Below are 26,539 nucleotides of genomic sequence, written 5' to 3'. Positions count from 1 at the left end.
GCGGTGGTCGTGGAACCCCCAACCCTAGGACAGTGCATCTCATGCCTTCCAATCGGCGGAGTCTCTTTCTGCTCCCTTCCCTCAGACGTATCATCTGGTCCACTCTCCGCATTAGTACCTGTGGAGAGAACATGAAAACGGTTACTTACCTGTGTCTGCCCTGCTGGTACATGGACGTTCCCCTTTTTTCTTCTGGAGGTCACAGGATGCCAAATTTCTTCACCATCCTTCTGTCCCCGTTGTGCAGCCTGCTCTGAATCTTCAGAACCTTGTGCCCGTAGAAGCCTATCCTGACATCCGTCCAGGAAATCTTCAGTTTCTCTTATGCAACGCAGGGTCGATACCTGTTGCTCCAGACCTTGAACCTTCTCTTCCAGTATGGAGACCAGCTTGCACTTTGTACAGACAAAGTCGCATCTGTCCTGGGGAAGAAAGACAAATATAGCACATCCAGTGCAGGTCACAACAGCTGAACACCCCCCATCCATATTACCTTCCTTCTACGAGCTTCCTCAGGAGTTGTAGTAATTACTCAGAGAATCCGGCAAGATGTAAGCCTCAGTGGGCTTTCCGCAGGCAAACTCCCAGGCAAACTCCTTTTGTTTGGACTATTTGCTCCAGTTAAAGCAGCAGGGCCTGGCCCTTGCATGTATTAAGGTGCATTTAGCAGCCATCTCAGCCTTCCACCCACCAGTGAACAGCAGGTCAGTGTTCTCTCATGAGATGATGGCGTGGTTTCTCAAGGGCTGGAGAGGCTCTGTCCTCAGGTCTGCAAGCTGACAGCCTTCCCCTCCTCCCATGGGACTTAAACCTCGTTCTTCCAAGACTCACGGGTCTCCCCTTTGAGCCATTAGCATTGTGCCCCCTGCTACTTCTCTCTGGTTACCTTCCATAACTGTTCTTCGAGATGTGTTGCTCATGTCCGTTCCATGTTAGGTGTGTGCCACGTGCACTGTTGCTGGAGAATTTTCCCTCAGTGGTATCTGTCGGGCTGGCTCTAGCACCCTCTGGAGTTGCACAGTTATGCGCCAGTATGAGAAGCGCCACTGGCCCTGCACCCTCTCAGCACCTTCTTGCCAGTAACTGCAACAGAGAGGCAGGAGGGTGGGTCACGGAATGGACATGAGCAACACATCTCAAAGAACAACTACTATGAAAGGTTAAGTAGCTGTTTTTTCTTCTTTGAGTCCTTGCTCATGTCCATGCCATACAGAAGGTAGCCTTCTTGGTGGCAATCACCTCGGCCAGAAGGGTCTTTGAAATCAAGGCCCTTATGTCAGAACCACCTTACACTGTGTCCTTTAAGGACAAGGTCCAACCGCGCCTCCATCTGGCCTTCGTACCAAAGGTAGTGTCACAATTCCATAACAACCAAGCCATTTCTCTACCAGTCTTCTTCCCGAAACCTCATGAGAACTCTGGGGAATGGTGGCTTCACTCATTGGACGTTAGGCGTGCCCTCACTTTTTATATTGAGAGGACTAAACGCTTCCGCAAGTCCACGTAACTCTTCGTAGCAATAGCGGAAAGGATGAGAGGTTTTCCTCTGTGAGCCCAGAGGATCTCGTCCTTGCCTGTATTCGGGCCTGCTATGAGCAGGCGAATGTCCTGCCTTTGGCCATTTTAACCGCTCACTCCACAAGGCTTTGTCAGCAGCGTTTCTCACACAGGTCCCAGTCCAGGACGTATGCAGAGCTGCAATCTCGTCATTGGTGTATATCTTCACATCCCACTACGCCATCACCCAACAGCCCCAAGACGACACCAGTTTCAGAAGAGCAGTGTTTCAGTCAGAATGTCCATGAACTCCGAGCCCTTCTCTGGGGGGACAGTGTGTGAATCATCTTGCATGGCATGGACGTGAGCAAGCACTCTAAGAATTAAAAACAGTTACTTAACCTTTCGTAGTTGTTCTTTGAGATGTGTTGCTCATGTTCATTCCGTGACCCACCCTCCAGCTTCTCTGTTGGAGTAACTGGCAAGAAGGAGCTGAGAGGGTGCAGGGCCGGTGGCGCTCGTCATACTGGCGCATAACCGTGTGACTCCAGAGGGCGTGGAGCCGGCCTGGCAGACACCAGTGAGGGAAAATTCTCCAGCCGCCTCAAAACCTAGGAATCTGAGTATTCCACTGAACACCTTGTCTCCGTATTAGACATATACTGAATGCTAATCCTTCTCCAATTCCCATGCTTGAGTCTTTGCATCCAGCAAATTCCTAACAGGATTTTCTTTGGAAACAATCTGTCTTTAAGTGCATGGTAAACTTGCTCATCTCCATTGAATATCTCTCTAATCTCTCTTCTGGGCTGGATCACTCCCATACCAGTGGCATGGGACAGGGCCTGCCAGTCATGGGCACTTACAGCAAGAAGGAACCACTAACCATATTCTCCCTCCAAGAAGAGTAATTTTAAAGCCATTTTAGGTAGAGAGAATGTTAAATAAAGATGGTTGAACTGTGTGGACTTCTGGACAGAACCAGTGCCTTACCTGTTCGTTTGATCGGTGGGCATACGACACTGGTCGTCATTAGAAAATCAGTTACCAACGATTATCACATGATGGCATCAGTTTTTCCCTTGCTTAGAGCAGGGATCTCCGTTACTTTAAATGCTGAATGTTTAACGGCTACTGCTGTGTCTCACGGGAGGAGAATGACAGACAGGGAACGTATTCTGCTCCACTGTACAGCCTGACCCCAAAGATTCTTGTTTTTATTTTATTTAGGCTTGGACAAGGCTGTGGGAAGCTGCTAATTGACAAATGCGGTTTTCTGGTGTTGGTTAAAGTGACAAGGAGACTTATCTTTAATAGAATCTCTCACAAAGTTTAGCTGAATTTAACAGCAAGGTGAAGCTGCAAATATTGCCGGTACTACACACCAACTGCATATACATCATGGATCCCACAGCTGGGAAAGATGTTTATTCCTTTAGAAGCCGATGGCTTAAGTTTTCTGGCAAGGGTCTTTGCTGCTTCAGCAGGCTGGAAATGCTGCAGCAGATCTATTTTTATGGAATTACTATCTAAATTACCAAGTCAATCAGTAATTCTGGTGTTCATTTGACAGTAAATCTGATTTGTTCAGCTTGGGCCCTAAATTTCCCATTTTCAGTGTGCCACAGGTATTTGTTCTGGCAATATGGCTGCACTGTAGAAATTGTCTAAGGGGAAGCTGGAGGTTTTGACAGTTGGGTAGAGGACGGTATGAGCTTTCAGCACTTGGGAAGGCATAGGGAAGTGGGTAATGGCTGTGGGATAAGCACACTTGCTGGATGTTCCAACTAAAATATGCAGCAGTACGATAGTCAATGTTGGCATTTAAACTGTCACAGTTCAATTTTTGGAGTTAACGCTCCTTTTAAGTGAGTGGGATAGTTCATGCCTTTCAGAGCTGTTTCAAGCTGTATGCAAACACTGCTGCATCAGTTACCCTTGGGGCACTTTTGGAAGATTTTCTTTTCAACAGTAAGGACTTGAAAATTTTTTTTTAATTTGATTCTGTGGTAAATTTCACAGCTGCAGACTAGAAGGAGGCTGGCTTAAAATAAAGATGGCAGCAGGTTCTTGATGTGTGAGATCAGACTCTGCGAATTCAATGTTGTCTGAATAGAGGGAAATGGTTAGTTATCTTGCAGGATTCATTACATGTGAAGAAAACTGATCTTCTTTTGGGAGCCAATAAGCAAGGGAGGTTCAGCTCATGGAGCTTAAGAACACATGGAGTGATCTGAATAACGTAGTTAGATAACGAAGTGTCAGTCACTCTGATCATTCATGAATTGAAGAGCTATGTGGATGAGGGCTGTTTTTGCATAATCGGAGCTCCCATGCAAGTGGCAGATGCCTTCCATTCTGACATTTTGCAGCATGGCTAAGTCTGGTACCCTATAAAATATGTAGAGAACTCTCTCCTCCCCTCCTACACAAATCTGATGAACTACTTGTCACTCCAGCATGTAGTGATGTTCCTTAAGGTTCCAGTTAACACAAACTTCACGAAAGCTTATGCTCAAATAAATTTGTTAGTCTCTAAGGTGCCACAAGTACTCCTGTTCTTACTGCCATGAAAGCAGCTGAGGCCATGGCTATACCAGTCTGTTACAAAAGAGCCTCACCGAAACAGCTATTCCAGTTCCGTGTGCCAATAAATATTAACATTTAACTTGGACATTACTGTATGAGCCTAGAGCAGCCCAAGTCTGTCTGTGGTCTCAATAAGGCCTGGATTGATCACAGGTTTAACAGAACTGCAGTACTACCCCCTGTAGCAGACACCACAGTCATCTGGAAAATAACCAGCCATTTCAGACATTCAGCTTGCATTGCACTTGTGCTATTGTATTTCTTTTCTGTCCAGTCAAGTATTGATTCCATTGCTAATATACTCTTTCAGACATGTGGTAATAAATCTTGATCACCCCACGCCCATGTTCTGTATATCTTCCCACTACATAAATGCCTTATTTTAAAATTAGGTTGCTGAGTGACAGTGTACTGACATTTATCATAGAATATCAGGGTTGGAAGAGACCTCAGGAGGTCATCTAGTCCAACCCCCTGCTCAAAGCAGGACCAGTCCCCAACTCAATCATCCCAGCCAGGGCTTTGTCAAGCCGGGCTTTAAAAATCTCTAAGGATGGAGATTCCACCACCTCCCTAGGTAACGCATTCCAGTGCTTCACCACCCTCCTGGTGAAATAGTTTTTCCTAATATCCAATAGACCTCCCCCACTGCAACTTGAGACGATTGCCCCTTCTTCTGTCATCTGCCACCACTGAGAACAGCCGAGCTCCATCCTCTTTGGAACCCCCTTCAGGTAGTTGAAGGCTGCTATCAAATCCCCCCTCACTCTTCTCTTCTGTAGACTGACTAATCCCAGTTCCCTCAGCCGCTCCTCCTTAGTCATGTGCCCCAGCCCCCTCATCATTTTCGTTGCCCTCTGCTGGACTCTCTCCAATTTGTCCACATGCCTTCTGTAGTTGGTGTAGAAAGAGACCCTGAAACATAAACCCTTGTATCAGAGGCCTGGTCTGAGGCCTAAAGCCTGAACCAAAGTACTTCCAGGGATTGCTAAGCAAAGCTGGGCTGTGAGCCAGAGGCAGGCCCTAATTGCAGAACTTGGTAAGGAAAGGGCTTCTAGAAAGCATGCCCTAATGATATAAGTAGTAATAAGAGGAACGTTTGCCAAGATGGCACCTGGACATCCCAATATGAGGACACTTCACAGAGATAACAAGGAACAGCCAGGTGCATCCCAAAGACAGGGTCAAAAGGACAGCATGATGGACAGACCTGTTTGTTTGAACCAACATGATCAAAGTGGGAGACAGCACCCTCATGAGTCAAGGGGCTGTACCTCAATATGTCAGTAGGGATGAGTAATCTGTCCTGCAACTGTATAAAAATAGGTCCTGGAGCGCATATCTTTGTCCAGCCGAGGGGGCAGTGGAGTGTCCCGCCCCTGACTGAGCTGTGTCCATTGCCAGGGGGCACAAATTCATAGTATGTCCCGTAGAGTCTATAGGAAACTATTACTGTGCTTTGTTTGATAATAAACCTGGCCAGGTGCCTTCATACCTTACTAGAGTCTGCGGTCATTGGGGGTTCTCTTGGGGTCTGCTGTGTCAGCTATCTGCACAGAGCCAGGGCAGTACACAGAGGGAACACGCACACAGCCGACTGTTATTGTCAGACAAGAGCAGAGCACCACACCGGTAGCTACCGACAACAGTGGGGGGCCCAAAACTGGATGCAGTACTCCAAATGTGGCCTCACCAGCGCCCAGTAGAGGGGAATAATCACTTCCCTCAATCTGCTGGCAGTGCTCTTACTAATGCAGCCCAATATGCCTTTGGCCTCCTTGGCAACAAGGGCACACTGCTGACTCATATCCAGCTTCTTGTCCACTGTAATCCCCAGGTCCTTTTCTGCAGAACTGTTGCTTAGCCCATCAGTCCCCAGTCTGTAGCGGTGCATGGGATTCTTCCTTCCTAAGTGCAGGACTCTGCACTTGTCCTTGTTGAACCTCATCAGATTTCTTCTGGCCCAATCCTTCAATTTCACATCATTTACAGAGCCAAGCACATAAAAGCAAGGAGATTAAAAGTGAAGTCGTCCTAAATCTCATATTATCCACGTACTAAGCACAGTGGGCCCAGTTCAGGGCTAGGTTGTTGTCGTTTGCCCCACTGAAGAGCGAGTACAGCGTGGGTCTAGAACGCTCTCAGTCAGCAGTGTAGTGTTTCACGCCCACTTTGCGCTGGTGTAAATGATTCCAGCTGGTGCTGGGTAAATGGAGAGACGGGCAAGCAGCTCAGACTCCCATCGGCCCAGGCCCCAGGTGCAGCAAGTCTCCTTTTCTCACGTAAGCTGCAGGAGGGAGAGCCTGAGTCAGTTGCCCAAGGGCCCAGTGATTCATGGCCGAGATGGGAATGGACCCCAGAGCCTTGCCTGCTATGTCCACTGAGCTAACCTCACCTCTGCCAGGGTCTGGGTATGGCATCTTGTTTACATGTGGGGGCTGGAATCCCTTCACCCTGCCAGCCTGAGCCCCCACCAGAGAGACACCCTTACAGCAGCACTGCTCTCCTCGGACAGTTGGTGGGAAATAGCCGGGGCTCTGTGACCGACAGCTGCCTCTCCTGTAGCAGTGACCAGTGGGAGCGAGGAGTTGGTCTAGGAGCTGAGGGGGACACTGCTGACTTTTTCACTTAAGGGTCTTAGTTTGTATTCATCCCTCCTCCCAAGTAAACCCCTTGCTGTTGTGGCTGGTAGCTGGAGCTTATGGACTCAGTGCAGTGCACACAAGCCTGCCCTGGCCTCCCACAGGCCACTTCTCCTAGGCTCCTCTGCTCCCCTGTGGAGCCTTGCCCCTCTCGGCTCTGCCCTTTGTCTAGGTATTGGCCCCTGGTGCTGTAGTGCCTGAGCACCTTCACAAAGCCCCAGCCATCTGGCCTGCATTCCCCCACTGAGGCTTGACCTAGGGTGCTCTTCTCTGGTTCATTTGTTGCCGTTGTGTTTGCACCAGCAAGGTCTGGTGTGTCTCTCCTTGGACGTAAATGAGGAGCTCATCCCCACTCCGGCCTTAGCAGTTTCCCTCAGGCTGTGGTGGGAGGAAGGTTTGAGCCCGTAGCCTTAAGGAGGCTTTCTTGTGGCTGGGGCACCTGCCTTGAAGCTAAAAGTCTCCAGCCTACATCTAGAATAGCCTGTGTGCCTAGGAGATGCTGGCAACATCTCTACTCTGGGTGCTGAGGGCTTCAGGCTGGTAAAGCCTGTGAGATAGCTGTTGAAGGTGCAGGCTAGGCCACCCCATTCCTTTGTCAAACGCTTGTAACCCTGTAATGGGCAGAGACAGAATATGGGGTGATCAGCCACTTACTGCTCACCTGATCCAAAACTGCATTTCCCCTTGCTGACTAGCATGTTCATCTGGGTTCTCACAGGGCTCTTACCAAATGCACAAGGGCTAGCCACCTTCCCACCCACTCCTCTAGAGGTTGAAATCAATATCAGGCTCTCACTTAAGAGGTGAGAAGTCTGGAGCCTGCCCCTGTGAGCAAAGAGTAAACAGATGAGACTCGGGAATTAGGGGTGTATTGTCATTTCAGTGCCCTCGCACATAGGGAGTCCTCTAGTCTGGGAGATGAAGAGTGGCAGTTCACCTCTGGAAGCTGTTGTTTACAACTGTTGACTTAGACAGACATCACTGCATCAGTTACACTCAGTTCACATGTTGAAGGTTTTCTCCATGACCATGAGGGTAGACATCTGGATGGACATTTACAATAGCAATTACTAATCTATGTGCCTCCATTTGAAACATCCATTGGTATCTCAGGTTGGGCTCCCAAAACCTGATGCACCCCAAAATTAGTGGAAATTCCTGAAAATTTGGGCCTTATTTATTTTTTTCATAGATATTTAAATTCTAGAGCAAAATATTAATCAGCTGAGCTGGGTCACTTCACCTCCTGTCCCTATGAGAAGATGAGCAGGTGAATGACTAAGGGGGGATAAAGGGGATGCAGAAAAACAAGGAAACTTGAGAAAAGGGCTGAGAGGAAAAAGGGGCTGTCCCCTTTAATAGTAGGCAAGTACCCAAAGGGCTGTGTTTTGATACTGGGGCAGACTGACCTTGCAGCCTGGAGAGCCCTAAGAAGGAAGTGCAAATGGACTGCAGGTGCCAGCTGCAGGCAATTGGGTGTCACTTCATTTAGGTTGGGCAGTACCTTGAGTGGAGCATGCCATCTTATTTGGTCTGGACAGGAGCTAGCACTTCGGGTTGTTAGTAGCAGCCCCAGTCTTAGGGATCAAGGGTGGAGGCCACATCTCGCAGCTGCAATGCATTGGAAAGTTGTGGGCACTGCAAATTTGACTTTTTGCCTGCAAGTACTAGAAGGGGCTTTCGAACACAGCACTGCCTCTGTGACTGTCAGGCGGGTGCTGACCAGCCCTCCTGTTTGGAATGTTCTCTGTGCGTTCTCCATGATAGGCCACCACATACAGTAAAGAAAGGGCAGGACTTGATAACAAGGTAACTTATATGAAGAGGTAGGACTAGAGCCTTGCTCCTCAGGGAGTTCAGTGCCAATGAAGTAAATGATTTAAAAATATTATGTGAACCAAACTGTACCATAGAATCGCTATGGCTGGTAATTCCATGTTTGAATATTAAGAATATAGCAGCAGTGTTATACTACTGACCACCTGACCAGGATGGTGATCATGACTGTGAAATTCTCAGGGAGATCAGAGAGGCTATAAAAATAAAAATCTCAGTAATAATAATAATAATAATTAATAATGGGAGATTTCAACTATCCCCATATTGACTGGTGTGACAAAGTTCCTCCTCTGCCTTGGTGGGTCCTGCGCTTATTGGCGGATTTGTTCACCTCAGAGATTCACGGCAGCCCTCAGTTTGGCCACTTTTGCTAGTGGCTCAAACCTGCCGTTCACGCAGCTAACTTCATCACTGGCCAGCATAGGGAAAGGGAGGAGAACAATCCCCACAGTCTCTGCTGACCCACCTAGTGGGTCGGGGAACAGGCCAGGGACCTTCCCCTCTGGTGGGACCCACAGTCCAGGTCAACTCCTCTTGTCTCAAATAGAGAGTTGAGGGGGATGGGGGGAACCCGGGCCCGCCCTCTACTCCGGGTTCCAGCCCAGGGCCCTGTGGATTGCACCTGTGGAGTGGCTCCTGTAACAGCTGCGTGACAGCTAGAACTCCCTGGACTACTTCCCCATGGCCTCGTCCCAACACCTTCTTTATTCTCACCACAGGACCTTCCTCCTGATGTCTGGTAATGCTTGTACTCCTCAGTCCTCCAGCAGTATGCCTACTCACTCTCGCTTCTTGCACCTCTTGCTCCCAGCTCCTCACACACGTCTCACTAACTGAAGTGAGGTCCTTTTTAAAACCAGGTTCCCTGATTAGCCTGCCTGTCCTAATTGATTCTGGTAGCTTCTTAATTGTTCTTGAACAGCCCATTATCTTACTCAGGGAAAAGGGATCTGCTTACTCTGGGGCTAATATATCTACCTTCTATCACTGTCCTGTATCACCTATCACCGCACTTTCTATCACTGCACTCCTGTCCCTGTTATTTTATTAGTTGTGCCCCGGAATCATTTGGCTTCCGGGCCCTGTGGATCCTCCCCTTAGGCTGGGGATGTGGCGGGGGGGCCTTTAGCAGTTCCTGGATCCCAATAGGATCACTCTCCTGTAGCCATCTGGCCTGACCCTGTTACTCAGGACGGGATACAGAAAGAAAGTTTCTTGATACCTTAAATGATTGCTTCTTGGAGCAGCTAGTCCTGAACCCACAAAGAGAGAGGCAATTCTTGATTTAATCCTACATGGAATACAGAATCTGGTCCAAGAGGCGAACATAGCTTAACTGCTTGGTATTAATTCAACATCCCTGGGGGGGATACCAAAGTAGCTACTGTGGTAGCTTTTAATTTCAGAAAGGAGGACTACACAAAAATGAGGAAGTTAGTTAAACAGAAATTAAAAGGTACAGTGTCAAAAGTAATAGAGGCTCAATTTAAATGTATACCCAAACTAACAAAAAACACAAGTAGGAGGACCAAAAAAGTGCCACCATTGCTAAACAACAAAGTAAAAGAAGTAGTTAGAGGCAAAAAGGCATCCTTTAAAAAGTGGAAGTTAAATCCTATTGAGGAAAATAGAGAGGAGCATAAACTCTGGCAAGTGAAGTGTAAAAATGTAATTAGGAAGGCCAAAATAGAATTTGAAGAACAGCTAGCCAAAGACTCAAAAAGTAACAGCAAAAAAATGTTTAAGTATATCAGAAGGAAGAAGCCTGCTAAACAACCAGTGGGGCCACTGGCTGATCAAGATGCTAAAGGAGCACTCAAGGAAGCTAAGGCTATTGCAGAGACGCTAAATGAATTCTTTGCATCGGTCTTCACAGTGAGAGAGATTCCCAAACCTGAGCCACTCTTTTTAGGTGACAAATCTGAGGAACTGTCACAGATTGAGGTGTCATTAGAGGAGGTTTTGGAACAAATTGATAAACTAAACAGTAATAAGTCACCAGGACCAGATGGGATTCACCCAAGAGTTCTGAAGGAACTGAAATGTGATATTGCAGAACTACTAACTGTGGTATGTGAACCTATCATTTAAATCAGTTTCTGAACCAGATGACTGGAGGATAGCTAATGTGATGCCAATTTTTTTTAAAGGCTTCAGAGGCAATCCTGGTAGTTACAGGCTGGTAAGCCTAACTTCAGCACTGGGCAAATTGGTTGAAACTATAGTAAAGAACAAAATTGTCAGACACATAGATGAACACGATTTGTTGGGGAAGAGTCAGCATGGTTTTTGTAAAGGAAAATCATGCCTCACCATCTACTAGAATTCTTTGAGGGGGGTCAACAAGCATGTGGACAAGGGTGATCCAGTGGATATAGTGTACTTAGATTTTCAGAAAGCCTTTGACAAGGACCCTCACCAAAGGCTCTTAACCAAAATAAGCTGTCGTGGGATAAGAGGGAAGGTCCTCTCCTGGATCAGTAACTGGTTAAAAGATAGGATACAAGGGGTAGGAATAAATGCTCAATTTTCAGAATGGTGAGAGGTAAATAGCCATATCCCCCAGGAGTCTGTACTGGGAATCATAGAATCATAGAATATCAGGGTTGGAAGGGACCTCAGGAGGTCATCTAGTCCAACCCCCTGCTCAAAGCAGGACCAATCCCCAATCAAATCATCCCAGCCAGGGCTTTGTCAAGCCTGACCTTAAAAACTCCCAAGGAAGGAGATTCTACCACCTCCCTAAGTAACGCATTCCAGTGTTTCACCACCCTCCTAGTGAAAAAGTTTTTCCTAATATCCAACCTAAACCTCCCCCACTGCAACTTGAGACCATTACTCCTTGTCCTGTCCTCTTCTACCACTGAGAATAATCTAGAACCATCCTCTCTGGAACCACCTCTCAGGTAGTTGAAAGCAGCTATCAAATCCCCCCTCATTCTTCTCTTCCGTAGACTAAACATTCCCAGTTCCCTCAGGCTCTCCTCATAAGTCATGTGTTCCAGACCCCTAATCATTTTTGTTGCCCTTCGCTGGACTCTCTCCAATTTATCCACATCCTTCTTGTAGTGTGGGGCCCAAAACTGGACACAGTACTCCAGATGAGGCCTCACCAATGTCGAATAGAGGGGAACGATCACGTCCCTCGATCTGCTGGAAATGCCCCTACTTATACAGCCCAAAATGCCGTTAGCCTTCTTGGCTACAGGGGCACACTGTTGACTCATATCCAGCTTCTCGTCCACTGTGACCCCTAGGTCCTTTTCCGCAGAACTGCTGCCTAACCATTCGGTCCCTAGTCTGTAGCGGTGCATTGGGTTCTTCCGTCCTAAGTGCAGGACCCTGCACTTATCCTTATTGAACCTCATCAGGTTTCTTTTGGCCCAATCCTCCAATTTGTCTAGGTTCCTCTGTATCCTATCCCTGCCCTCCAGCGTATCTACCACTCCTCCCAGTTTAGTATCATCCGCAAATTTTCTGAGAGTGCAATCCACACCATCCTCCAGATCATTTATGAAGATATTGAACAAAACCGGCCCCAGGACCGACCCCTGTGGCACTCCACTTGACACCAGCTGCCAACTAGACATGGAGCCACTGATCACTACCCGTTGAGCCCGACAATCTAGCCAACTTTCTACCCACCTTATAGTACATTCATCCAGCCCATACTTCTTTAACTTGCTGACAAGAATACTGTGGGAGACCATGTCAAAAGCTTTGCTAAAGTCAAGAAACAAGACATCCACTGCTTTCCCTTCATCCACAGAATCAGTAATCTCATCATAGAAGGCGATTAGATTAGTCAGGCATCACCTACCCTTGGTGAATCCATGCTGACTGTTCCTGATCACTTTCCTCTCGTGTAAGTGCTTCAGGATTGATTCCTTGAGGACCTGCTCCATGATTTTTCCGGGGACTGAGGTGAGGCTGACTGGCCTGTAGTTCCCAGGATCCTCCTCCTTCCCTTTTTTAAAGATTGGAACTACATTAGCCTTTTTCCAGTCATCTGGGACTTCCCCCGTTCGCCACGAGTTTTCAAAGATAATGTCCAATGGCTCTGCAATCACAGCCGCCAACTCCTTTAGCACTCTCGGATGCAACTCGTCCGGCCCCATGGACTTGTGCACGTCCAGCTTTTCTAAATAGTCCCTAACCACCTCTTTCTCCACTGAGGGCTGGCCATCTACTCCCCATGTTGTGATGCCCGGCGCAGCAGTCTGGGAGCTGACCTTGTTCGTGAAGACAGGGGCAAAAAAAGCATTGAGTACATTAGCTTTTTCCACATCCTCTGTCACTAGGTTGCCTCCCTCATTCAGTAAGGGGCCCACACTTTCCTTGGCTTTCTTCTTGTTGCCAACATACCTGAAGAAACCCTTCTTGTTACTCTTGACATCTCTTGCTAGCTGCAGCTCCAGGTGCGATTTGGCCCTCCTGATTTCATTCCTACATGCCCGAGCAATATTTTTATACTCATCCCTGGTCATATGTCCAACCTTCCACTTCTTGTAAGCTTCTTTTTTATGTTTAAGATCCGCTAGGATTTCACTGGTAGTGTTAAACATATTCATACAAGGACTGGAAAAAGGGGTAAAAAGTGGTTAGGCAAAGTTTACAGATGATACAAAACTACTCAAGATCGTTAAATCCAAAGCTGACTGCGAAGAGGTACAAAGGGATCTCCCAAAACTGGGTGACTAGGCAACAAAATGGCAGATGAAATTCAGTGTTGATAAATGCAAAGTAATGCACATTGGAAAACATAATCTCAACTATGCATATAAATGGGGTCTACATTAGCTAAATTAAATTAGAGATCTTGGAGTCATTGTGGATAGTTCTCTGAAAACATCCATTCAATGAGTAGCAGCAGTCAAAAAACCAACAGAATGTTCGGAACCATTAGGAGAGGGATGGATAACAAGACAGAGAATATCATATTGCCTCTGTATAAATCCATGGTACTCCCACATCTTGAACAGTGCGTGCAGATGTGGTCGTCCCATCTCAAACAAGATACACTGGAATTGGAAAAGGTTCAGAAAAGGGCAACAGAAAGGATTAGGGGAAAAGAACAGCTTTTGTATGAAGAGAGAATAAGAAGACTGAGACTTCATCTTGGAAAAGAGACGACTGGGGGATCTGATAAAGGTCTATAAAATCATGACTGGTGTGAAGAAAGTAAATGAAGTGTTATTTACTCTCTCAACACAAGAACTAGGGGTTACCAAATTAAATGAATAGGCAGCAGGTTTAAAACAAACAGAAGGAAGTATTTCTTCACACAACGCACAGTCAACCTCTGGAACTCTTTGCCAGAGGAAGTTGCGAAGGCTAAGACTGTAACAAGGTTAAAAAAGGAACTAGATAAATTTATGGAGGAGAGGTCCATCAGTGGCTATTAGCCAGGATGGGCAGGGATGGTGTCCCTAGCCTCTGTTTGCCAGAGGCTGGGAATGGGCAACGGGATAGATCGCTTGATGATTACCTGTTCTGTTCATTTCCTCTGTGATGCCTGGCATTGGCCACCGTTGGAAGACCGGAGACTGGGCTGGATGGACCATTGGTTTGACCCAGTGTGGCTGTTCTCATATTCTTATGATAATTGAGCAGTCCACCTAACGTAAGGCAGTGTGTCCCATGTTTTAGGAGGAAAGGCTGCCGTATGGCTAAAGCACTGGACTGGAAGTCAGGGGATTTGGGCTCCTACATGAGATGCAGAAAAACCATCTGCATGCTCAGCTCTGAGCTCTCTAATTAGGGCTCAGCGAAGGTTGCTGCTGCCTGGGGGTGGCGGCGTTTACGGGCAGAAGCCACTCGTATTCGGACCCACAGCTGTGTGCGCGAGTAATTACGTCACCGTGTGTAAACGATGGTCGTCGTCCTCCTTTTGACTGCAGTTGTGATTCCAAAGAGCCCGTTCCCTGTCTCCGAAGGAAGTGCTGAGAAGCCCAGCATGCACGGCAGCCTGAAGACTGCTTTGGGGCTCCAACCTGAGCAAAAGCGTCGCAAGTCGGGCAAGAAGCGCGGCCGGACGCCCAAGGCCTTGATCCATCACCCCATCCCTACCCCTTCCAAGTCCGTGGAGCCTCTGAAATTCCCCAAAAAGAGGGGACCAAAGCCTGGCAGTAAGGTAGGTGACAGGGTATGTGTCTGTGATCACATGTGAATGGGGCATGTGTGCCTCTGGGGTGGAGAGCAGCTGTGTTTTGTGCAGGGGGCTGGAACAATTTGTACAGTGCGGGTGCTGAGAGCCAGTGAACCAAACTGTAACGCCTGTGTGTGATGGAAACCGCACCCCCAGCACCCTCCGTCCCCTATGCTTTTGTGTGTGTAGGAGGCAAAGTCCAGCCCTAGGACTGACGGGTAATGGGAGCACACCCATGGAGTGTGGGGGTTGGGAGTATCTCCAGACTCCAGCTCCTCAGCCCCGCAGGGGCTGGAAGCACATGCGCTGGGCAGGGGTGTGGAGTGGAGGGAGTAACTAGACTCCAGTCTCACAGCCACAGGGATAAGCATATTTACAAGTGTCAGGAAGCATGGCCAAGCAGGGGGTGGGGTGGGTAGAGCAGGATGGGGGGGGCGAGGTCTGCTGAGGGCGGTGGCAGGGGTAGGGGGGGACGGGGTCTGATGAGGGCAGTGGAGGGGTAAAGCAGGGCGGGGTCTGAGGAGGTTGATGGGCAGGGTTTGAGCAGGATGGGGGTGGGGTCTAATGAGGGCCGTGGCCGGGTGGGTAGAGCAGGGTTGGGGGTGGGGTCTGATGTGGGCGGGAGGGTAGAGCAGGATGGGGGCAGGGTCTGATGAGGGCGGAGGGCGGGGCAGGATGGTGAGCTTGTGTAAAAGGAGAACTCTTCCCAATCCCTTTCTGCAGAGGAAACCTCGGACTTTGCTGAATCCAGCCCCCACCTCTCCAACAACGAGCACCCCAGAGCCAGACACAAGCACTGTGCCCCAGGATGCTGCTACTATCCCCAGCTCTGCCATGCAGGCCCCCACAGGTAAGCTGGGGTCACCCCCTCAGTGAAGATGATGCAGTTAAGGAATCTGGGGGAACCCAGAAAATATCAAGTGAAGATGCCACGATTTCCAAATGTGGCAGCGAGTGTGGCCGGTGCGGAAATGAGAGCGGCCTAACGCAGAGAAGAATCAGGCTGGAAAGAGACCCAGAGGCTCCCCAGGCCTTCCCTCATCTCCTCTGCTTCTCAGGACCGTGGCTAGAGCTAGGCGATTGCACTGCGTTTTCCTGCCATAAATTATTGCTTAGTGGTACCTAGAGGCATCCCCTGTGGGTTGAACGCTCCTTTTGCTCATAGAGGATGTCTGCATAGACACTCGAGACCTTTCACTCTGGGCTGAGGCGCACCTTGCAGCCAGGTGCAGAGTGCTGTCTTGGAGCCGTATGGTTGCACACTCATGCGAGCAACGCAGCCGCTCTAGGAGGGGCATTTCTCTGGGCCCAGGCTGCTCTGAGGCAGGAAGGGCCACAGCACTCTAGTTCTCTCTGAAACCAGAGAGGGGGGCAGCCTCTGCTGTCAAGTCACCCCAGAACCCTGCAGTAAAAGTCAGGGTGTCTGTTGCTGAGTCTTGCTGGGTCCACTGAGCTCCTAGTAGTGTGGAGAGGCAGCCAGAGTCGCTTTGGGCAAAAAGGAGCAAGGGTCGAGAGCCTAGAAAGACCAAGCTAAGATTTCTGTGGGGTTCTGTTCTTGAGTCAGAACTAAAGCTGACCCCGGAAAGGGGAGTCTGTTACTAGCTCTGCCCAGCACAAGGTATGGGCTGGGCCCACTCCCCCTCAGCACAGCTGGACCAATATCCAAGGAAGCCTAAGGGACCTAGGCTGGAAATTCAATGGGAGCTGGGTGCTGAACTCCCTTAGGCTCCTTTTAGAGTCTCAACTGTTATCCGGACGCTCAGCACGCCATTGTGCAAACCCGCCCACAGCATACTTGGAGCGCTAGGACAGGGGCCGTGGAGGAGATGCTAGGAGGATGGAGGATGAGCCCAAGGGAAGCGAGTAATCAGCACTGTGGGCTTGTACCTCTTCTAAATGTGCCTTGTGCTGGTGGGCAGCAGACTAGTGGCTATGCTGGACTGGCTTGGTTCACCCTGTTTGTGAGTGTATGACAGCAGGCAGGCCCTGTGCTGGCAGGAGGGCAGGGCTGTGGGCAGGCGGCTCTTGCGGGGTAATGGTGGACATATGACAGCAGGTAGGTCCTGTCCTGGCAGGAGGGCAGGGCTGTGGGTGGGCGGCTCTTGCAGGGTAATGGTGAGCCTATGACAGGGCAGGTTCTGTGCTGACAGGAGGACAGGGCTGTGGGCGGGTGGTTCTCGCAGGGTAATGGTGAGCGTATGACAGCAGCCAGGCTCCATGCTGGCAGTAGGGAAAGGCTGTTGCAAAGCAGCGATGCATACGCTGGGCAAGCAGCTCTCGCAGGGTAACCTTGAGCCTTCTCTCTCTCTGCAGTCTGCATTTACTTGAACAAGACCAGCAGCACCGGGCCTCACCTGGATAAGAAGAAAGTTCAGCAGCTGCCTGACCATTTTGGACCAGCCCGTGCCTCTGTGGTGCTGCAGCAGGCAGTACAGGCCTGTATTGACTGTGCTTACCATCAGAAAACTGTCTTTTCCTTCCTGAAGCAAGGCCATGGGGGAGAGGTCATTTCAGGTAAGAACGAAGCTTTCTCCCCACTGCCCTGCTTTCTAAGAGGTCTTTGGTGGAACCCGCTCCCTGGAGCATAGCACCATCCTGTTGTCAGCTGTGGCCATCCCCAGCTGGGAAAGTCTCCATGGGAGTCTGTACAGGGATGATGTATAAAGCCTAAACAAGCGAGGATGACTTCTCCAGCCATAGGTGGGGTGTATAACATGTTTGTGCATGTAGGAATAAAACTCCCATGTGCCTTCCAGCCAAGAATCACAGTGCCATTCTCAACCACTAATCAATGCAGTCCCACAGCACCCCATGAGCTAGGGAAGTGTTGCTTTCTTTCCCCGTTTTACAGATGAGAAAACTGAGGCACAGAGAGGTGACGTGACCTATCCAAGGCCACACAGCTTGTTGCTGGCAGATCTGAGAACAGAATTCAGCCTCCTTGGTTCCCAGTCCTGTGCATTAGCCTCAAGCCCATCCTCCCCTGTTTCATCAGTGTTCTTTGTGCTACATTATGTTTGGTTTTTTCAATGATACCAGCTGCTCCCTAAACCTGTAAGGGAAAGGGGAACGTTCAGCAGCTTCAGGTTGATCCATGGTGGCTCATGTTAGTTGTTCCCTGCCTCATTAGCCATCAGTGTCGGGTGCCTGAAAATGTACCCATGAGCACCAGGGAATTGTGCTCTGAGTCCTCTCGGAGATGCCACAGAGAGTCCCACAGGTCTGGTACAATGGGCTGGAAAGTGTGAACCCTTCTCTTCTGGACTTTGCCTCCATCAGGTCTATCAGAATGCTGCTGCTAGACTCATCTTCTTGGCTCATCGCTCTGACTAGGGATTTGGGTACACAGGGCTTTATTGCAGACTGACTGCTGGTTTTTCTAATTAAAATGGGCTGTGTCCACACAGCATAGTTCTTCCAAATCAACTGTGCGAATTGGATAATCCACTTTGAAGTGGTTTAGGCTCATTTCAGAATGAGTTAATGTGTAGAAATGTTCATATGGACACGTCTGTATTTTGGATCAACTTTTCAGTCCTCCCACTGATATCCCACACTGCATCGCTTCATGCCAGGACTGACTTGTCTGTGTGTGTACACTGTCTGCTGTGCTGGGCTCGTGGCAACTGGATGTCCCCATGTTTAAATGGTGGGGCACAGATTCCACACTCCTGGAGTGTTACAGCAAACACCTGGAGATGAGCAGCACAGGGGTTTCCTTGCAATCTGGGGAGAGGAGCCAGTGCAGTCATGCCTAAACAGCAGCCACCCTGAGGAGAAAATATACATGTGTACAGCTAAGCAAATGGCCGAGAGGATCCATCCTGGGACATGGCTCAGTCCTGCAACACAGGGAAGGTGCGTCACTGGCAGGATGACCAAGAGGGGCTGTCCTGAGATGTGGCTCACTCTTGCAATACAGGGAAGCAGTGCTGCCGGCAGAATTATAAGAACAGCCAAGGACAGACATGGCCTGACAGTGCTGCAATTACCTACCTCTGCTTTAAGGAGCTGGATTGGATTTTCCCAGGTACATTGAGGATAGTGCCAAAGGCACCAAGGAAAACCCCAGTCCCGACCAGGACACGGAGGAGGAGGAGGAGGTGGTGTCCCCAGAAAGCCAGGATCTCTTCTCCAGGCTAGAGCCTGACCAGACCCCCAAGGAACAGATAGCCCTCAGGAGGACACAGCCTGATAGTCCTGGGCAGAGGGCCTCGGCCAGTAAGTATGATATGCTGTATTACAATTAAACACCTGTTGATGGGGTTAAAACTTTGTTCTGGGAGCCCATTAGTTGCCACCATTTTGGGTAGATGTGAACTCTGCTTCTATCCCCCTCCTCTCATGCTCAAAATGGTGTCCATGCCTCAGAATTAGAGTTCTGCAGGGTTTACTTCCCTGATATTTTCATTTCCCACACCAGGAAATTTTTCATCTGTCACACCAGGCCCCGACTCTGCAGCCCCGGTTCTGTCTTCCTTGTGGGCCCTTCTCCCAGTCGTCCACTGTGGACTGCCCCCAGTCCTCCTGCCACAGTCAAGCTAATGGTACCATGGTGGTTGTAATGTAGACATGCTTAGTGAAACATCACTTACAGGAAAGTAATACAATATAAAAGACTTTGCTTCACAGTTTAATGCCCTGAGATTCCAGCTCTGTTAGCATTTCATGAGGTATATTGCCTGAGTTAAATGCAGAGAATTAAACTCCCATCGTCTTTCTGAACCAGTCCCTTCTTTGCTCTTGGTGATCTGTATTAAGGTTACATCCTCTGACGTTAGGTGCACATGCAGTTACTAACACGGCCTCTGCAACTCCCCAGCCCAGGCAAACCTTCAAATCCTTCCACCTACCCCCACCACCCCACCCATGCAAAGCACTGGCTAAGCCCCCCTGCCTACTGCAGCCCCCCACCGCACCAACTGCCTAGGATTAGAACAGGAGTCATGTGCAAAGAGGGAGTAAGGTGAAGCTCTCCCCAGGTTGAGAAGGGACCATTGAAATGGCATTCCGAAACTGAGGAAAAAGTAACATTTTATCATTCCGATTCTGGTCCCTATGGCAATTATAATAACTACTTCTGTTTCTTGCTTCCCAGCTTCAGCCCCCGTGAACAGGACTGTTAGCAACTTCCACATGCCTGACTAATCTCTGGGCCAGGGAAAAGAAGGCTAAAGACCATGTTTGAGGACCTCAGGACAGCATTGTCGAAGAGGGATAAGAAGCCAAAGGAGTGGAGGAAGTTCTTGCAGAGGGAGGACAGAGAACATGGAGAGAATAAGAGACAGAGGCAGCTCCTGGAATTCACGCAAGAACAGACTGTCTTGATAGAGAACATGATGGCGCCATATTCTGCCACAGTCCCACCACCTCAACTCCAACCCACTCCAGCCCTGCAATCCGTGAGCAGCTGGGAGCAGCAGTACCCTTCCAGAACTCCGGCCACAGGCATTTCCCCACCCCACCCACCAGACTGAAAACAGCGAGTATTGGGAACCCTCCTTCTCCCCCATAATGACAAACAATGTTTCTTCCTGTGTCACTCCACATGCCAAGGAAAGACACTAGGCAGAAATCCTGCCCTTACATATGCCTGAGACTTGTGCTGCACTTCTGCAGCGTCCCGTTGAGTGAAGCTTGCACTGTGTGCACTGTTCTATGTTGTGGTTCATGTTACGATGAATACACAGTTCTGATCAATAAATGTTGTTTACACTATTTGATGTTCAGTAAGTGATTTTTGACAAAAGTTCAATAAACTTTCATAACATACCACCTCTCCCATGCACATAATAAAATGCCCTTTCTCAAAACCATGGCACAAAGTATTTAAAAAGCAAAATAAACTTTTTTCACTAGCCCATACAGAGCAATGAAACCCTGCCACAATGCACAATCAAACTACATTGCAACATTTCAGCTCCTAGCCTCAAAGTAGGAGCTCAAGGCATCCCCTGACCTTGTGGCCTTGACAATTTGCTGCAGTATGCAGTGGCCATTCATAACATTCTGAAAGTCTCTACATCTCCCTCCCACCCATCAGCAAGGCTCTCTCCCTGCTCTCTCAGATGTGCAAAGCACAGCAAGGCAGTGATCAGGAGCAGCCTCCCACCTCATCATGAGACAGTGTTGTCTCCCTTTTAGCCTTCCATGCGCATACTCCAGTGTCATTCTGCAGCTACTCAGGCCAGAGCCGAACAACTCCCTTTTCCCGTCCAAGTCTCCAGCAGAAGACTTCATAAGCCAGGGAAGTCCAGGGTGAGCTGGGTCTCCCACACTGATGAAGAATCGCAACACCATTAATGTCCATAGCCATCCTGGAAGCAAAATTTTCACTTTTCATTAAATAAAGCTGTGTTTTTCAAAAGATCCTGGTAACATGGACTCTCCAGACCATCCCACTTATTATTGGTGAACCTGCCGTAGAGGTCAGCAGGGCCTAGGAGCAGCAGGGTGAAATACTCCTTGCTTTTGATGAACTATGAAGCCTAGAGAGAGGGGCAAAGTATAGGCATATGGCAATGGCCCTGAACAATTCAGAAACCCCAGCCATGCTGATCCATCAACAATCTCCTGTGCAGTGCCAGGCTTTGTGACCCCGGACATCAGCACACACCTCCATGACAGCAGCCCAGATGGCTGATCTACCAACACTAAACTGGTTAGCTACTGATCAGTAGCATTGAGGGTGGTGAGCTTCCTAATAGTGATGGTCATGCCCTTCTCCACACTGAGGGCAGCTCTCATGTTGGTATGATGCCACTGCAGCTCTGGGGTTCCTCGCAGATGTCTCGGGATGGGCCTGTTCTCATCCTGAAGTTCTGCGTCCACTGCTGGTCACCTCAGGCCAGGATCATTATCCTTCCCTCCCCCTCCCCCCCCCCCGCGGCCCCCTCCAAGCCAGAGTTGGCATCCCAAACCCAGAAACAGCATCCTGTGGGGTGAAGCTGCTCCAGAAAAGCATTATCCACAGTTAGCTGCTCAGTTTCATCCTTCTCCTCCTGCTCTACCAAAAATAGCTCAGCAGCATGACAGCTGCCCAGATGTGTGATCACAAATACAGCTGCCCAGATGTGTGATCACAAATACATGCGTGGCAGCCTGGACCGCGGTACACAGCTGTGTTCCTTCTGTGCTGGCTGACAGCAGTTTGAAAATGGCACTGACTCTCAAAAACCACATGACTCCTGGGATGTGATGAGAGGAATCATGGGAATTTGCTGCTCTGACCCCAAGACTCAGAATTCCAGTGCCTTATGGTAGATAACCCACAATATACCATGAGAAAAATCCCAGAATGCACAGAGCCCAGCAGCGGGACAGCACCATGAAATACCCACTTAGAACACGGAGCACCTCTTCGGAAAAGAGTAAATGCCATGTGTACGCTCTGATTCAAAGAAAGTAGGTAAAAGCCGGCCACGTGCACACAGTCACTTCAGAATAGTTATTCCGCAACTGTTAGTGCACACAGAGCTAATCCACCAAACCCCACCATGCAGACAAGCCCAAGGTCAGTTCCTTCTGACATCCTACCCCTGGCTTCTCTGCTACCCCTCACACACAGAAAAGCTTCCTGTAAAAATTCACAAAGCTGCTACATTGTCCTCCTTGAGATCCTTGGATGGACCCAAGGGCCAGAGAGTGCACAGAGACCACCAGTTAGACCTAAGGCCTCCCTTTTCTCGGTCTTACCCAGTGTTTGGGTGGGTAATGTGACACCACCCAACAGGTGTCTTACAAGAGAGCATTCCCCATGGCAGCTCTCCCAGCCGCAGATGAGGGGCGCAGTGTTAGTGAGCCAAAGCCCAGGTTTCACCCTCCAGCTGTGAGGTTGTACTCCAGACTCTCCAGAGATTGCCAGAGTCCTCCAGGAGTGGGTAAGGGGTGGAGCTTTTGTTGTTTCTCATGCCAAAAAAACCCCCCAGAAATAGCCCCAAGTCCCTTCTCCGACCCACTTTTTTTTTTTTTTTTGAGATACTTTGAGGTCGTATTTGTCCACCACCCAGGAGTAGAGCACGGACCCTGTCCTTGCATGCCCTGCAGTTCACCTTTAAAGATAAGCTTTTCAGGCACAACAGATTCGCACCTGCTGCTTGGTGCAGCAGGCTGGTTCTGGCCTGTCCCAGAGAGGAGAGTTCCCCGGCATTAAGCCAGGGGAAAGCAGTGGCTTTTGTTTGCTTTAGCTAGCCAGGGGAGGAGGAGGTACAGGAGCTGGCTGTACAGGCTGGGAGTTTATGTGTTCAGCTCTGCTTGTTTCTGTCTCCAGCGGTGTTTGATCGGGAGCAGCACACTCTGAACCTGCCGGCAGTAAACAGCATCACCTACGTCCTCCGCTTCTTGGAGAAACTCTGCCACAACCTGCGCAGCGACAACCTCTTTGGGAACCAGCCTTTTACTCTGAACCATATGCAGCACTCCCACGAGTACAGCCACGACAGGTACCTACCAGGTAGGAGCTGGGGCTGGGGGTGGGCTTTCTGGTGTCCCTCGAAGCACCACATCCTAACCAGACTTTACCCTTCAGCTAAGAGATGGCAGTGGTACAGATGGCAGTGGTCCCCACTGTTTGTGGGTTCACTGCACGACATCTAATGTCACTCTCACCCTCAGGATCCCCGATGCTGCACTTTCTGCCTGTACTACCTGGTTTCCATTTGTGCCAACAGATCTCCACTCATCTGTCTCACCCTCTCTGCATCGTCATTCCCTGCCTTTCCTTCGTGGCTAGTCTGAGAAATGTAACCTGATCTAGGTTACTGATCCATTTAGGAATTAGGCTGGTGAGAGACTTTGTGTAGAGAACAGAAAGGTGATCCCAGGCATTAGGTAAATGGAAAGTTTAACTAAGTCATACCTAAGTCATATCTGTCATGGCTGTGACTCTTGTCCCACCAGAAAGAACACCTGGTGCTTGGTGCCAGCAGGAAAGCTCAGTTTATACCTACGGACTGGGAGCCACACTGCTGGCATATTGTGCATGGCTGGACTTTGCTTGTCTCGGCACAGCTGGTGCTCTCACTGTCTGAAGCGACACATCCTGGGCATGTTGGCTCATGCCACTGTGCAACAGAGACTAGGTTGCAGTATAGCTTTGCAATTAAAGTGCTACGAGGTAGACTCACAAGAGGACAAATAATGTCCCAGCAAGGACTAAATGGTGACACCCGACAATGCAGGAGGGATGGACTGCCATGTGGGAGCCCATGGCAGGCTGCTGGAGTCCTCTAGAGGGGATGGGAGAGGAAATCCCTCTCAAGCTCTTTATCTCAAACTCGATAAAGGTTCCAGGGCTAATGGGTCATCCTGTCCCTTTGCTCCACCGCTCCAAAATTGGTGAGTGACTAGCTCAGCAAAAGTGAAGGCAGCCCAGGATTCACACTGGAAACCACCTACTGTTGGCTATTGGCTGGGAACTAGGAATCTCCAGTGTGCAGAGGAAGCTCCTAGGGGGAGTGGCTCTGGGAGGGAGGAAGAGTTGCTATTCCCGGGGAGATGGGGTCAGCATGACTCCTAGAGGAACAAGCTCTGATCTGGTGAAAATTTCCATGCAGTAACCCGTCCTGCACTTTTGCTGTGCCCTGCTTCCCCTCCCACCACCGCTTCCCAGGAGCCAGCAGGCCCGCAGAAAGGAAGGTGGGGCATGTTGAGAGCGGAGGCCCTATCAGCCTGCCCCTCAGAGTGACTCCATGCGGGGAAGGGTGGCTAGCAGCAGTGTGAAAAGGGTTTCTGGCTGCTAGGAGGCTGATGGCATCATCTGGTGGTGCTCTCAGGGGCTGGATCATTGGGCTGGTGGGAAGGTTTTCCTTAGTGGAGGTGCGGGGAGGACTGTGGAGGGGGAAGGGATCAGCAACAGGGAGTGAGGGCAGGTCCTAGAGAGGTTTTTGGGGGAAAAACAAATAGGTGCAGCAGCCTCTTTGTACTGAGCCCCTTGGGGAGGGTTCAGATGGTTACACCAGGCTGCTGCGCAAGGCAGCAGAGGAGATCACTTCTCTAGCTCCAAAATCCTGGGAGGGGCATCCTCACGGGGACTGGTGTTGGGTCCGGTCATGTTAACGTAGGCATTGCATTTCTGAGTGAGGACGGCAGATACTATGTTACTGAAATTCACAGATTACTCCACATTGGGAAGAGTTTTGGAGACCAGTGAAACCAGAGAAGACAAAGAATTGAGTGAGGTTAGGCCCAGCAGATAATGATGAGATTCAGCCTAGAAAAAGGTTTCAGAGTAGCAGCCGTGTTAGTCTGTATTCGCAAAAAGAACAGGAGGACTTGTGGCACCTTAGACTAACCCATTTATTTGAGCATAAGCTTTCGTGAACTACAGCTCACTTCATCGGATGCATTCAGTGGAAAATATCTAGAAAATTGCCTAGAAAAAGGCAAACTAAATACATCCTGGGGGAAATACAACCCAAATCACAAGTGAGAGCAGGCTGGAAACATTTGGGAAGCAGCAGCTTTTCAGGAAACCAAGAGGTCGTTGTGGGCAGTAAAGTGGATCTGAGCTCGCCATGTGAAATGTTGCAAAGAATCAGATACAAATCTGAAGGCATCTCATCACAGATCATCCTGCCAGATGGCCCTGCGGAGACTGTTCCTGGCAGGTTGTGTACAGTACAAGGACCTTAGTATTAGAAAATTGGAGCCATGCTGGAGGGAAGGGCATTTGGAGAAGGGCAACAGTGCTGACGAGGGAGCTGGAGGGATGGGTTTGAAGAACTCTGGGTATAACTGGGCCAAATAATGACTAAGGTATAGAGAATTTACTAATTGTCTAAAGCCTGCATATATGTAAAGGCTGCACAGACTGTGGAGGGAAGGAATGGTTTGGGGTGAATTGAGATATATAACTAGGAGAAACGGGATGAAATTAATTAAAGGAGGTGGAATGGCTACAGCACCTAATAGCTGTGTGCCATCACCTATAGCTGATTTTCAGAACGTTGCAAAATGAAAATTAAATTTGAAGCCATCAAGATCCAGATGGCTCCCAGAGGTTTGCCAAGCCGATGTGAGGTTCTACATGGGTCATAGATGATCCAGGCAGGACTGAATTTCCCAGGAAGTCTCCATTCCTAAGTAGGGCTTGTTCTCTTTTATAGACAGAAGCAGTTCATTAGACGGCACTCTGCAGGGACCAGGCCGAGGTACAAAGCGTTACTCCCAAGATTCCCCTCCATACAGCGCTCCTCTCTCCCCCAAGTTACCAAAGAATGACCGTCACCCTTTGGAAGGTGAGCACAGCATCGCTTCCCAAACCTGGCTGTTATAGTTACTCTTAACCAGTGTAGAATGATTGGATTTACAATGCCAAATCAGCCATGAGTCCAGCAAGTCTGTTTTTCAGACTCCAGCAGGGGCCAGTGCCTAAGGCTTCATAGGAAGGTGAAGAAAATATAGCACCCCAAGCCAGAACCATGAAGCAACCCTTTATGACCCCTGCTTTGATCATCTTGTGCCATGAAGCATGAGATTTGACTATCCTTATTTTAATCTCCTATTATTATTATATGTTGTTAATGGTCATAAAATTATCCAGGCATTTTTAATCAATCCAGCCACAGTATTGTACTCCATGACCACCTGCTGTAGTGAGTGCTAGGGGGAACCTGCTACCCTTTTCCAGCCATTTTTCCCCCAACATCCCATCCGGTCCCTCAGTCAGCACCAATTAGTGCATGAGAGCTCTACCAGGATTTACCTCAATGAGCAGCATCCACAAAACCAGCTAAGTAAACCCACCTGCCCAAACCTCTTGGTTCTCAGAGAGTTTCCTTTCAACTTCTAAACTGTCAGTCACATGAATGCTTGGGAGGATGCG

At 49.2% G+C, this 26,539-nt stretch overlaps 1 protein-coding gene across 5 annotated transcripts in view; it reads left to right on the top strand.

The window, feature by feature from the left end:
* The window catches only part of SCMH1 (Scm polycomb group protein homolog 1), a 113,337-nt gene that overhangs the window by 62,530 nt on the left and 24,268 nt on the right, over positions 1-26,539 (top strand). For 4 of the 5 annotated variants that reach the window (XM_074934139.1, XM_074934138.1, XM_074934136.1 and 1 more), the window contains 5 exons: positions 14,468-14,700; positions 15,439-15,565; positions 17,029-17,229; positions 22,985-23,167; positions 25,821-25,952. In XM_074934139.1, coding sequence (XP_074790240.1) covers positions 14,468-14,700; positions 15,439-15,565; positions 17,029-17,229; positions 22,985-23,167; positions 25,821-25,952 — 876 coding nt within the window. The remainder of the gene's footprint in view (positions 1-14,467; positions 14,701-15,438; positions 15,566-17,028; positions 17,230-22,984; positions 23,168-25,820; positions 25,953-26,539) is intronic. The other variant, XM_074934140.1, reaches the window with a different exon arrangement.

Source organism: Natator depressus, chromosome 19 (genome assembly GCF_965152275.1).
Source record: "Natator depressus isolate rNatDep1 chromosome 19, rNatDep2.hap1, whole genome shotgun sequence".
Taxonomy (NCBI): Eukaryota; Metazoa; Chordata; order Testudines; family Cheloniidae; genus Natator; species Natator depressus.
Note: the sequence above shows the minus strand (reverse complement) of the source record. Positions and strands in the feature narration are given on the sequence as shown.